This window comes from Phaseolus vulgaris, chromosome 3 (assembly GCF_051622355.1).
Source record: "Phaseolus vulgaris cultivar YP4 chromosome 3, ASM5162235v1, whole genome shotgun sequence".
NCBI lineage: Eukaryota > Viridiplantae > Streptophyta > Magnoliopsida > Fabales > Fabaceae > Phaseolus > Phaseolus vulgaris.
Window position 1 is genome coordinate 48492143 of NC_143500.1, and position 14266 is coordinate 48506408.

General features: G+C 32.1%; 1 protein-coding gene across 1 annotated transcript; it reads right to left on the reverse strand.

Annotated features, from left to right (window-relative positions):
• Positions 1 to 5605: 5605 nt before the first annotated feature.
• LOC137808231 (casein kinase II subunit alpha) lies at positions 5606 to 13621 on the reverse strand. The gene is made up of 10 exons (XM_068609249.2): positions 13225 to 13621; positions 12930 to 13059; positions 11510 to 11704; positions 9551 to 9708; positions 8805 to 8895; positions 8555 to 8620; positions 6727 to 6809; positions 6572 to 6635; positions 6420 to 6488; positions 5606 to 5891 (listed from the first exon to the last, which is right to left on the reverse strand). The coding sequence occupies exons 1-10, from the start codon at positions 13548 to 13550 to the stop codon at positions 5832 to 5834; spliced, it is 1242 nt and encodes a 413-aa protein (XP_068465350.1). The 5' UTR covers positions 13551 to 13621; the 3' UTR covers positions 5606 to 5831.
• Between the last annotated feature and the right edge of the window lie 645 nt (positions 13622 to 14266).

Here is a 14266-nt window from a genome sequence, read left to right on the forward strand (position 1 = left end):
ATTATAATTAAAGAAAAAAGATACGGTTTTTGAAAAGTGAACAGTTCACATAAATTAAATTCAAAAGCAATTTTAAAAGCCTGAAATTAAATCAAATCAGGTTGGTGGTGGTCACACACATAGTTTACCCACAAATAAAACTATCATTTTTTCCAAATAGTTTAAATAAATTGAATTTCAAAAATGTATTAGAATAAACAAGCTTTAGGATTCAATGAACATTTATATAAACACTCATATTTTTATTAATAAGATATTCACATTTATATATTCAAAATTCACATTCTTATGTTATTCACGTCAAGAATAAAAATCGATTTCAGATCCTTACATTCTACACCTATAAAATGAGTTAGTTTCTTATGTTTTGTTTGGATTCCCGTAGGTTTGAAAAGATAAGAAAGAAGGGGGAAAACAATAAAAAATAAGATTCTCTTAACATAGGAAACGTAAATAAAAAGTTTGTACATCATGTGGTTGATAAAATTTTACATACACATCCATTTGAATATAGAGACAAAGAAAAAATTATTCTGAACCTAAAATAATTTTTCTGTTTTTCTCATTTGATTATAGGGACACCCTGCCTTCCCTCCGGTTTCTTCTTCTTCTCCTTTTTCACTCTATTCATTGCATCTAAATATCAACACTTAAGTATAATATAGTGATATAATATAATTTTAAAACTTTTATATTTTAGTAAAGAAATATTTTTTCTTTGTATTGTAATTTGGTATAGGATTATCAATATAACTCGTAATTAAGTTAGTGCAAAATTATCATATATTACCATTATTCTTTGTTTTTTTTTTTATTAAAGAAAATGAGTGGATTCAAGAGTTAATGAAAAAACAAAATATAGACTATGTATATATCCATTATAAGATAAGAATATCAAGGAGATTGGATGATTATATATCTTTTTAATCGAATCTTCATTGTCATTAATGTTCTGTTTGCATCCGAGTGAACACTGTTCATTCGGATTGAAATGCACCAATTTTTTATGTTTGTTTCCATTCAATTGCATAGAATAGAGGGTGGTGATTTGCCGGGAGAGAGATGGAAGCTATCTTCTCTGCCCAGCAAAGAAAGGCATGGAAACCTTAAGAAAAATACATCACATCATTGCAAAAGTCTAAATTACCCTTAATTTTTAAAATTTAAAATAGAAATAATATATATAAAAAAATTATAAATAATAATAGTAAATAAAATAATAATAACAATAAATAAATATAAATTAATACTTAGTAATAATTAAAATAAATTTATTAAATAATAATATTAACAATAATAAAAATTAATTTTAATTTTGAATTGATTTAGTTTTATGAAAATAATTTTTATATGTATTTATAAAATTTTAATTAACTAAAATTAACATAAAAATATCTCATATTTTATTATTTAAATATTTTTTAAAGAAAGGGTAAATTTGTAAACTTATATTTTACACATTTAAAAAAAATAAAAATTTTCTTACAACCATCATATCATTCACAAACTTCAATAACTTTCCTCATAAATCCACTATAATATATCATAATACAAACAACCTCACTTTCTTTATACTTTCCTCTCAAATCACTCCAAATTCACTCCCTCAAATCCTCTCCTTAATCCAAACTCTAATGGTCATCCTGACTAAAACTTCTTAATAATAAATTTTAAATGATAAACAATTATTTATAAAAAAATAATATGAATTATATATATATATATATATATATATATATATATATATATATATATATATATATATATATATATATATATATATATATGACTAATCCACTCTAAAATAACACTTCATGAATCTATAACTATCCAGTCTGAATAAATGAGTTGAAATGTTTTGGAAACGTAGTTTAGGTTGGAAATTATGGTGTGGGTAGAAGAGAAGTGAACAAAAGGTGCTTTTGTGTTATATCAAATCAAGCATTGCGAATTATAATTGAAACCCATCCTGACAAGACCGCGACGTGGATGTCAAGTCAACTGAGGAGTGAATTTAGCATCCTTTTCTGCCAAACACACCCCATAATGTCCATCTATCCATTTTGTTACATTCATCGTCGAATGAAGAAGAAGACAATAGTACTGAAACGGAAAGCATTGGTCGGATTTTTGCAGGATAACAACAAATTCACAACTGTACCCAAAAATAATAACTAATCTCACAATACCTACCTACCACGTCATCATCTCACACCCTATGCATGCATATGCATCTTCACATCCTATACATACATGCATCACCCCATTCATCACACTAATGCTATTAGTCCAAGTAGAATGCAATCATTATTCAAAAGAAAAGATTAAACGCATTGGTTTCGCTATTAAATCAAATAAACAAGAGAATCCTTTCTTAACCCACTTGGCCGATATGCAAGTATGCAACACAATACCCACCACTACGCATCTCTTTCTACTCTACACACAATAATAATAATAATACTTCATTCCTTTTCCTTTCTCATGCCAATATCTTAAAATACCACTCATGCATTCACTCTCCTATTTTTAAACTTCCATCTCGCCATTTTAAAAGGGGAAAAAGTTGAAAAAGTATAGTGGTAGATCATCATGTTGCTTCATATTTAATTCTACGTGAATTGTTTTAACACTATAAATTATTTTACAACTAAACGAGAAAAAAGAGTATAACATATGATAAAAGAAGATTAAAAGAATGAAAATAATATTATTATATATGAATGACGTGTCTTTTATTATGAACCAGGCATTTTTGATATTTGATTAAAAGAGGAAATGAAATCCTAAAAAAAGAGATTCTAATGCATATTGATGATGGGAGTTAGATGGAGCCCACAAAGTTGTTCTATGATATTGGATTATATGCGAAATGTGGTATAAGCACGAATATTCGGGGATTTATGTCTTTGCCTTGTCTCCAGTTACTATGAGACACTTCACTTCCACATCCTTAGTGATAGAGAATGCTAGCACGCTCTTTTCAACCAATATAAAGTGGCTTCAAACACATGTATAAACTAATCATTAGATTTAAAGACGAAGCTTAAGAAGAGTGGTATTCTGTAACAGGATAATGCAGAGGGAGAATAATATTAATCCTAATAAAACAGTCAACGCTTTGCACTTTCCAATTTCTCACCAATTTATCAAATTCCAATCCTTAATTCAATCTTCAACAACAAAGAATTAATTCATAAGTAAACAATTTAAGTAGTTATCCTACCTAAATTTATTATCTTCTAGTAATAAAACATGAATCTGTTACGAGGAAAATAACATATGCAGTGACAATGTAGGATAATTACAAAAATACATAAGAAAGAGTAAAATTGAGTTGAGTGAAAAACATGAATCTGTTTCCAGAAAAAGAAGGAAAGGTGAAACCTAACATTGTGGGTGGGAAAGGCAAGGACAATAAAGAAGGTGGAGTATCTGTTGTAGCGCATTTACGGAAAAAGATGAGATTTAAATGGAAAGCCGTGATTGAGTTGCGTAAGAAGCTTCAACTTTCCTAAGTAACAACAACATTAACATTACATCAACGCTACCCTTTTCCAACATTCTTTCAGTTATTTGGATCAAATCAAGATTTCAGGATATACATATAACCATTTGCGTTTGTGCAGAAAAGGATGTGCACACAATGACATTTTTGGCATCACAATAATACAAATACATTCTTGTCATTCTTCACGGTTGCTTAATTCATGTTTTTTAGCCAATGGATCAAATGGGCCCACATGGATTCACTAATCCACTATTTTTTTATTTTATTTTATTTTTAATTTGGAAAGACTGTAGGATTATTATGATTCATAAATTTTTCTAAAAGAATTATGATTGGGGTTTTATTATCTAGATTTTAATGGATTTATATTATCAAATTTTAAAAATGTGGAATGATTTTAGGGATTTATAAGATTTGAAAATACTCGATATTTTTTTATAAAACATTCAAAATTACGTTAGTCAATCTATAAAATAACAAACAAGGTTTCAATCTTGAAAGTAAAAATGACACTTATTGTCTTCTTAAGTAATATTTCTCCTCATGTCTATATATTGTATATCCTTAACGAGGTAGCATCTGATGTTTTTACCCTTAGATTTAGACTATAGATCCAAAACTGTAATCTTAGTTAACTAATAATATTGAAGATATATAATTAGAAGAAAGAGATGAGCAACATTATACTAACAAAAAAAAAAAGAAATTCTAACAATTGACAGAAGAGAAAAATTAAACTTTGAGAAGGTTTCAAAAGTTTAAAAAACTACTGAGTAGATAGAATATTTAATGTCTTACTAATTCTCACACAAAGTCTATCCAAATCACTTTACAAAATAATGTCGAAGTTTGTATATTAATTAAATAGTTTAGGACATTTTATAAATTAGAAAAAAAATCTTAATTAGATGCACCAGATTCTATTGCCCTCTTAAACAAATTCTAATATGAATATCACAAAACTTATTTATGTTATTTAAATTTTTTATTTGAATAGCACAAAACAGTTTTATAATAAAAAAATAGATGCATCTTCTTTTCAGTAACTTTTTGTTCAGCTTGTAAGTTTTAACATTTTAAAACCGGTCATATAAAGAAAGCACAAATATCCATTTTTTAAGAATCAAATGCTAACAATTATCATTTTTTAAAAATGAGGTGATTGGGTGAAAGTGTGATGAAATGTGAAACAAATATTTAAAGAAAAATCTTAAGGAACGCCTGCACTTCCACTCAAAACTGTGAAGAGATTACAGCATTTCCAATTCGGTTCTTTTCATCACATAATTTGTTACATGAAACTATAATCAATTATTCATATTACGGAAAAATATTATTATTATTATTATCTTCCGCCGATTACAGTAATCAAATTATGGTTTCTTCCTCCTCCATAATGTACACTTTAATAATAATACTTAATTCTTTTCAAAAAACAATTAATTTTATTTCTCTTCAACAGAATAGCTTATATCTCTTGTATTTTTCTTATTTATTTCCTTCCTCCACCGATCACAGGTGAGAAGGCTGAGTGTAATGCTTAGATGAATTTTGAATTTCAAGAGCCAACTGCACTTGGTTATGTTCTTTCAGAAAATCGAGGACGTAAGTTTAATTAGCGATCCTTTAAACAAGGAATTATGAGGGGAGGTTAAACCAAATTTTAAAAACAAAATCTCTATTTTTCTCCACGCAATCAGACATATATCGGGCTGCATCAAATTCGACTTAAAAATAATTATGAATTAAAAAATAAACTTGTTTAAAAAAATGTAAGTTGCATAAATAGAAACATGTTACAGCAAAATTGAGCTGAACACGTACAGCAAAATTGACTCACTTCAATTTAAACCCCTAATTTTCCAGCAAAACCCAATCTATTTTTCGGAATACATAAAAAATCCTATGACCATTCTCAGGCATACAACTGCAGTTTTCAATTTGTTAAATGGGAGGACTGTAAATACTACCTAGTTATACAGTGTCGATGCTTGAAATGAACCGGTAACAATAAAAATTTGATTCAATATTCGAGTTCATATAGTATAAAAACCGCATTTAATTTTACTGAAACTGAATCGAGACATTTCCACATTTGGCACACAATCAAATATTTTTTTTTAAAACTGAATTTTCCACCCAAAAAATAATTTGAAATCCAGAATCAAAACGATCAGGTAAAGAACTAATCAAACTGAGTTTTACAACAGAACAGCGGCCAAATCTCCTAAAAGCAAGTTCCACCAGAAATAACAATTTAGACACCTGTTGAAGGCCCCATTCCAAGAACGAACACCATATCTCAACAAACACCAGCAACTCAGTGCGTACGAGTTCTACTACTTTCTGCATTTCTAACTGGATTGAAGTATGGATGGGCCTGCATATCAACAAGTATTTTGTTTACCAAACATTTTACAAAAGTTCGTATTACCAAATACTTTGGTTGTAGGAAAGGGCGTAGGCAACTTACAATACCTTTGTCAAAAACAAAATTTTGTTAACAGGTTCCTAACATTAAATTCTTAAGTTTTCATTCAATACTCTTTATTAGAGTACTTGATACGAAAACAAAATATGGTTTAAAAGGGAAACAAACATCTAGGGCACCAAGTAAAGAATAAGAAACCAACTATAGGTATGATAACTTAACAAGCACCATAAATAACTTAGAACCATCAAATAGCAGGGAAGTCGGCTACTTAACAGGGATTTCCCAACAGTTCAGTTATAAAATTTAAAAACAAAATCCCGATAAAGGCATGATTGATGGCAATCAGATGAAACATTAGCCAAAGCAAAATCACATCAGAATCCCGAAGTCCCAAATGCAAGTCCAGGTTCGGGCTAACATGTCAGGAATAACAATGCGGCAGTAATAACAATACTAAAAAGATAGAGCTCTTACCATGGCTTCTTTTGCAGTGGGACGTTCTTGGTGATCATAACGTAATAATTTGTCAACAAAGTCAACAGCCTTTTAAGAAAATAGTATAAATTTAGAATGAGAAACAATGATAATAAAAGTACATTTAAATAAATAATTACAATGCATATAACCTCAGGAACAGCCAAGTGATGATTGTCAACATTAATAAACTTTGCCCAAGGCTTACGGCTATGCCTGTCACAAAATTTGGAGTGTCGTCTTAGTTAAAACAATAATTTCATATAGCAAGCAACATAAAATAAACTAGGAAAGCATAGAAACAAACCTCCCAATAAGTGCTGCAAGATGTGGGTCCAACTCTATTCGATACTTATCCAAATATGCACTTAGCTCATCTGTCCCAAGCACCTATTGCAAGAGGAGGAAAAAATTATCAATAAAATTTTCCATCTCATTAAGTTGCTTCTACACCATGCTGTAGACATGAACTAAGCATAGACAACTTTTTCAGTTTCTATTCTCTAAGGCCTTGATAAAATTCAAACTATTCTCTTAGGCCTTGATAAAAATTAAACAAGTAAAAAGAGCACGGTTCTGCAAAAGATCGGTAACAGGAAAATAAAGCACCAAGTAGGAAATGAAAGAAGGCATTCTCAAAAGCCAGTAAACATCCTGTTTCATTACAAGAGGACAATTTTATCACAAGACCACAATTGAAATAAGATTTAGGGATGCAAATTTAAAGGCATATTAGTTAAATGCTAATGATTTGGATCTCGGCAAAGTAGGAGGGACATCTCTCCACCAGCGATTTAGATTTGACAAAGAGCTAATGCTCAATTTATAAATGATAACAGATCCCCCTGAATTCCCTCTTCTACAGCAAATTTATTTAGGCCACTACCTCTAACTATCATAATTAACTCCACCTTCATTGTCCTAACAATGTCTAAGTCTCTTAGGTCAGTTGTAAAGAAGATTTGGAGATTCGGCTAGTCAATGTGATTTAGTGCTTCAGCCAAACACCTATTACATACTCCAGTCATGCATATGAAAAAATGTCAGAGAAGACTATTGATTGAACAATTAAGAATACTGTTTGGTTTACTGAGGGTGCATTTGCTCGGAAGAAAAGAAACAAAGAAGAAATAAGGTGGATGGAAATAAGGAAGAGAAAAGTAGAGTGAATAGAAATAAGTGAGAAACAGAGTGAAAATAAAAGGTTTTTTGTTGTAGGTATAAAATAAATAAACAAGACATTCTTCAATGTTCAACCACCAGGATGAACATGCCATTTTTTTGTATGTTATCACTGTTCATTTCCTGTTATATTTGAGGAAAAATAAAAGGGTGTGTGGACCTACATCTTTTTTATTTCTCTGCTACCAGGCATCTTCATTTCCCATCTCTCTCCTATTTCAACTCCTCTCTAATCCCTACCAAACACACTAATAGAATCCACAATGAATGGTGGAATGGAACATAGAATACAACTGATTCTAAAGTTAATGATGGAAGACAGGAGATTTGATCTATGTATGGCACAAAGGCAGCGGACTAGTAGGATTTGTCAATGGGAAAAGGGTGCATGGCTTTCACACAGGCTGGAGGTAAAAGTGACTGGGGAAAAGTCCAAGAAACAAGAATGGACTTGGTTGAGTGAAAATCCAGTGCAGAAGCAGGACGAGATGTCCACATTTAATTGGGAATTAACCTGCTCTGACAACAAGTTGACACTATGGTATTATGGTGTTTTAGTAAATTGTTAGGAGTGGTTTTGGCATTCAGCAATATGAATTTACTTAATATAAATCATGGTATTTTGAAGAATTAAAAAGTTGAAAGAAATATGGGTTAATATCCCTAGGTTACATTGTATGTTGTCAAACTGATTTGATGAGAAATCATTTAAATATGTAGTTTACAACAACCACCCACTAAGTACGACAAACTCTAGTACACACAAATGAATAAACATGAAAGGAAAAAAAAGACATGATTCAAGAAGAAAGCAAACTCGCAACACAAAAATGTCCCCAGCATGAAAAGTATGATTACACAAAAAATCAACAGGGCAGGAGCATAGCAGCAATGAGTAATCACCCAAACACAACAATCTGACACAAACTCAGGTCAACATCCCCCAGGCTTACCTTAGCTATTTTGACAAGTTGATCATAGTTATCATGTCCATAAAAGAATGGCTCCTTACGAAATATCTGAACAATGTAAAAAACACAAGCCTGAATCAAGCAGGGGAGGATATTTCAACCTGTATGTATGAATTCAAAAAGAAGAAATTGATCTATCATGCAGTAGCTAAAGATTCTAAGGTTTATCTCACTATGGAAGCAAAACAGTGAATAATATGATATTGTATTTGAAGGAAAGTGCACCATTTACCATCCCAGCAAACATACAACCAAGACTCCACAAATCTAGAGAGTAATCATAGTCTTGAAGATCAACAAGAAGCTCAGGACCTTTGAAATATCTACATAAGAAAACAAAGCTTAAAGCAGATACAAATGAAAATAAATACTGTCAAAAGTAACCAAATAAACTTCTTTTTTCACCAAATACATAAACAAGCTAATGACACCCCACCTGTTCTGCAGTACACCAAATTTATCATTACCCAACGGCTTAAAGATGTTCATGGAGGATAATTGCGGTTCATAATTTACCAACTTATGCATTGGTTTTGGACATTAAATTTCCAAAACCCACACATTCTTAGATATAAACAAACTTTGCTTACCAAACGGTCATTTTAAACAAAAAGAAAGCCCTCATAATCTTAGTTCAAGTATGCATGTAACCAAGCGTAAAGGCACATAGAAGGAGTAATTACAAAAACCAAAAGGAAAGCTAAACCAGAAAGTGCAAAGAGTATGGAAATGTTGCCTGAGCAATTACTATGTGAATTTATAAATCATTTGCAAAAGCATGAGTGTAACCCTCCTACAATGGTTTAGTTGGTTGAGTACTTGAGTTGAGCAGCATGCAACAAGAACACACAGCAGACACTATACTCGGATTCCCTTCCTCATGGGTCCCCTACTGGGCTATGTCCAAAGGCCCACCACAACAATTAACCCTCCCATGAACATCTCCCCAACCAGAAAATAGAATAAGAGCAGATGTACCTTGAAGCCACACGAACATTATACTCTTTTCCAGGATGATAGAACTCTGCAAGCCCCCAATCTATAAGGCGAAGCTTACGCTGCTCATGATCAATCATTACATTATGTGGTTTCACATCCCGATGCATGATTCCTTGTGAATGGCAATAATCCAGTGCCTGGAAGAAATTCCAAAAAACTTATAGCTTCCATGTTGATAGCCACAAACAATTTACATGGTAGGATTGATAAAATAATCTAATGCAAATTATAGGTAACAAACAGAACAAAGCAACACAGTAGTGACAATACACACACCATATAAGGGAAAGATACGTAATATGCCAATAAAGAAACCTACACAATACATGGGCATATAGATGCAGATACATTATCTTTTGCAAATATTATTTGTAATTTAAACTTTCAAGGGAAGACTACATAGTTTGCTACTTCAGTAAACAACTACATCAAGTGACATGAGGATTCTCCATTGAAGATTTTCTCATTGAATGGCACAAAGTACGAACAATACCATTACCATACAATCATTAAAGAAAAAGCTTCTGAGTTCTAGAAAGGTTTAAGACATAGTCGTCAATTCCAAATAGCTGCATGAAGAAAGCAACTGACCCCCAAAATCAAAACATAGTAGGTGGTGGAATGAAACTATGCTTTACTTTTAAAACAAAAATAACATTAGTTATATTACAAATATATATATATATATATATATACACACACACACAGAGACAGAGAGAGAGGAGGGATAAGGTTACTCTAAGAGTAACTCTAAAAGTTATTCCTCATCATCACCATTCATTTATCTTATCTCTAAAATAAAATGTCAGTTACTTATTATAATCATTAGATTAAGAAAAAACAAAAGGTGAGTTAGAAATTACTCTCTTAGAGTAACTTTATCCCTAGTTTACATATGTGTGTATGCATGTGCTGAAAAGTTAAAAAAAATACTTCTGAAATTAAAGACATATTCATAATTAAAGTTAGAATTTAACTAAATACCCATCAATAAGATAAAGGATTCAAACAAAAGACCCGAGGCTGAGTGGACGAAGACATTGCTTTAATGGATCACAGGTTCACTAAAACATGAAAAAAACACCAAGAGTTGGCTGGAAAACAAAGTTGGTTCTTTGTCGGACAGGAGAAGATCTGGATTTGTTACTGTTGGGCAGTGCAAATGAAGTAGGGGGAAATAGTGTTCCTGTTCTGGTTAATGAAAAAGAGGAGCAAAAATTACAAGCCATAACATTAGGGATTTTAAACATGGCAAAATGGCTGCTGAAATATCTGCAATTTCCCAACTTTAGCACTGCAATGAGCATGACACAAAAAAAGCTGCTCCAGAAAAGGTTCTATTGAAGCATCAGAAAGTTGCAACACAACACCACAAAGTGGGGCTATTGCACAAAATTAACAACTATGGTTGAAGAACAATAACGAGTGACACTTTTACTAGAAAGCGAGCTGTATTATCTCACAAGACAAAATGCTGGGGCTGACAGCATGCAAGCCATACTGAATGAGGATGCGTTCTTAAACTCAAAAACATAATTTGTTGAGAACAGAACTGGCTCTGAAAATGTTAATAATGTACAATCAAGACAAGGTGCTGTGTATTACATCATGAGAATCTATGGAGCAGTTTAGTTCATAAGTCCCTTGCATGATACAAAAAAAAAAATCCTCCTACATTAGGTCTGAAATACCAACCATTATGCACCGTTCATCAAAAACTAAACTGAAGACAGAAAGTATTCACCAAATCTGACAGAAAATGATGTAAATCTTTATTACTAAATCTAATTCAACAAGATCACCAGAATCATTAACATTTAACCCTGTTATGAAGCATCAAGTATATCCTGTGTCGACACAGTGTATGGATAAAAAACAAAGTATTATCTAAGGCAATTTCATGTTCTACATTAATTAACAACAGAGCATAAAACTTGCCTTCAAAAGTTCATAGATGTAATATCGAATATCATAGTCTGACAATGTTGGATAGAGCACTTTAAAATCAGTGTTATTGACATATTCAAATATAAGACTTGGAGTCTTTGACTGCTGGTCTCTAACAATGTCAAGCAACTTTACAATATTAGGCCCTCCACAGAGATTCTGTAATATTTTGATTTCCCTCTTGATCTGCAGTCAGAACCAGAAGCATTGTCAGAGTTACATGTATATAACCAGAGGATGGGTGCCAAGTATTATAGTTTAGAAGAAATAAACAACTAAAGAGCCCCCTTCTACTGGAGCATTTTATTCCAAGTAACCAAATGGAAGGAAATAACTAGAAACTCACTTGCACGACATTCACATTCAATAATAAACACAAACTCACTTTGTCTTTCCCTTGAAGTTCTTCTAGAAAGATTTATAACCTTAGACATTCCTTTTCCACATCAAATTTTTTAATCATGTTTGATACTTTTGGTCAATTTCAATTCCTAGAATAGAATTATTGTCTCAATCCCAAATAAGTGTGTAGAGCAATCAACACAAGAATTACTAGTGAGGTAGTTGATGATGTGATGACTTCTATATCAAACATTATGTATCATATTATATGCAAGATTATTCCTTGGTACTGCGCATGTATAAATGTTCAAACTTAAGAACTATCCAAAATTACAGACATAAGTTATGCATAATTAATAATAAAAAATCATATAATAAACATATGATCACAATAAATTGAATAGAGACACAATACGAGAACTAATATAAACAGGTGGGGGTGAGTGTGAAAAACACAACACAAAAAACAATTGAATAGAGACAAGAACAAATAGAGATTTTGGGGTGGGTCAGAACATAGAGCAAATGAAGAGGGGAGGGGGGAGCATGTTTTGAAACAAAGCCCCAATGATAATTCAATTGAGTACAAGATCCATAAAGAAATTGATGTTAAAACAGATATACCTTCTTCCAACTTCTGTAGCCACTTTCCCTTGGGATGTGACTGATATTTTTGTAATCCTCTCTAAACATGCATTTATGCACATCCTTTTCATGATTAAATATTTACCTGAACCCCAGAAAAATAAAATAACGAAAGTCTCCCTCTTCCCACACACAATAATAATAATAATAATAAAATATGCAACATGTTAACTCTGACAGGTGAAACGTTTCAACTGCAAAAACAGCATATGCGTACCACTCTTCTATTGCATGCTTCCCCCAATAATATATCAACAACCACCTCAACCACGAAGAAGACTTGCTTATGATTATTATAGCACATGCATAAAACCACATTCGTTAACTAAACTCAAATCGAAAAGTAACCACAACCAACAACACACGGAAACGAAATCCAAAAGGTTCACAAAGAATAAAACGCCAACGCCCACACATAACTCACCTTCTTCTTCTTCACGGGTTTCAGAATCTTAATGATACATTTCTCACCATCTGTGCAGTGAACGCCTTCAAACACCTCACTGTATTTCCCCCTACCAACCTTCCTCACCACCTCGTAATCATCTTGCTCCCTGCAAAAGAGCCACAACAATAACAACCCTAAAATCCGTTTTACTTTCGACAAGGAAGAAAAACAATTTATACTATCCAAAATAAAATAAAAACCGACAAAAAAAAGAAGGTAGAGGTATTTGAAGATCGAAGGGAAAACAATAAGAGGAAGGAGAATCGGTTACCCCCACTGGACGTTGAGGGACTCGTAGTCCCAATATTCCTTAGGGCGAACAACGTTGACGTCCGCGTAAACCCTTGCCTTGGAGGAGGCGCCGGGGCGGCGCGTGGACTTTCCGAATTTCTGCGCCATGGTGTCTAGGGGCGGCGGCGGCGGAGACCTTGCGAGAGGGGCGGCGGCGAAGTGGCGGAGGGAGAAAGGTGGTGGCAAAGTGAGGGGGAAGTTGGGAGAGCGGAGAGGAGGAGAGGGAAAGGAATGGGAAAGAGAAGAGCGGAGGAGAAGGAGCAATCTATCGTGCGAGAAGTTGTAATGGAAGGGCCTTAGGGCCATTAAATTGCAAATAAAAGTTGCAGGAAAAAAAAGCCTTTGAGGCCTAAGGACGCAATTTTGAAACCCTCGGCTCATTTTTTATTTTATTCAAATAATATCTCTTTATTCCTTTTTCCTTTTACCTTCACTTACAGTAAAACAAAAATAAAATATCAATTTTAATTAAACTGTAACTTGCTCCACAAACTTACTTTATTATATTTACAATAATTTAAGACCCCAGTCAATCTCACATTGTTGCCCATTTAATTCGGAGTCACTAATAGTCTATTAAATTCATCATAATAATACTTTCTAAAATTGTATATTACCAATTAAGTTTTTATAATTGTAATAATTATTTCTGTTGTTTTCTCCTACCCTTCATAAATATTAACAGCATATATTACTTCTTGTTTTAAATTATGTCTGTTAAAATATAAACTATTTTGTTATAAATGATTTATTAAAATACAAATATGTATTCTAAGTTTATTTTATAATAGGAGAACATGACTAATAGATACTCAATTTTAGTGAGTTGTTGTAAATTAGGCATTAGAATCTTCAAACTATTAAGCAATTTTTATTAGCAAACTAGTATAACATAAATTTTTAATTTTTCCAAAAGTTACGGGTTTAATTCTTGTTGTTTTAAGTATTTATCTAATAAAATATTTTAATTTTAAGGTTTGTGTTTGGAATGAAAAGAGAATGTGTGAGGATTTGAGAGAGTG

Coding starts and splice junctions, on each gene's coding strand:
- LOC137808231 (XM_068609249.2), bottom strand. CDS start 13,550: ATGGCCCTAAGGCCCTTCCATTACAACTTCTCGCACGATAGATTGCTC. Junction 13,060..13,224: donor TCCCTCAACGTCCAGTGGGG/GTAACCGATTCT, acceptor GCTCTTTTGCAG/GGAGCAAGATGATTACGAGG. Junction 8,896..9,550: donor AATGTTCGTGTGGCTTCAAG/GTACATCTGCTC, acceptor TTTCTTATGTAG/ATATTTCAAAGGTCCTGAGC.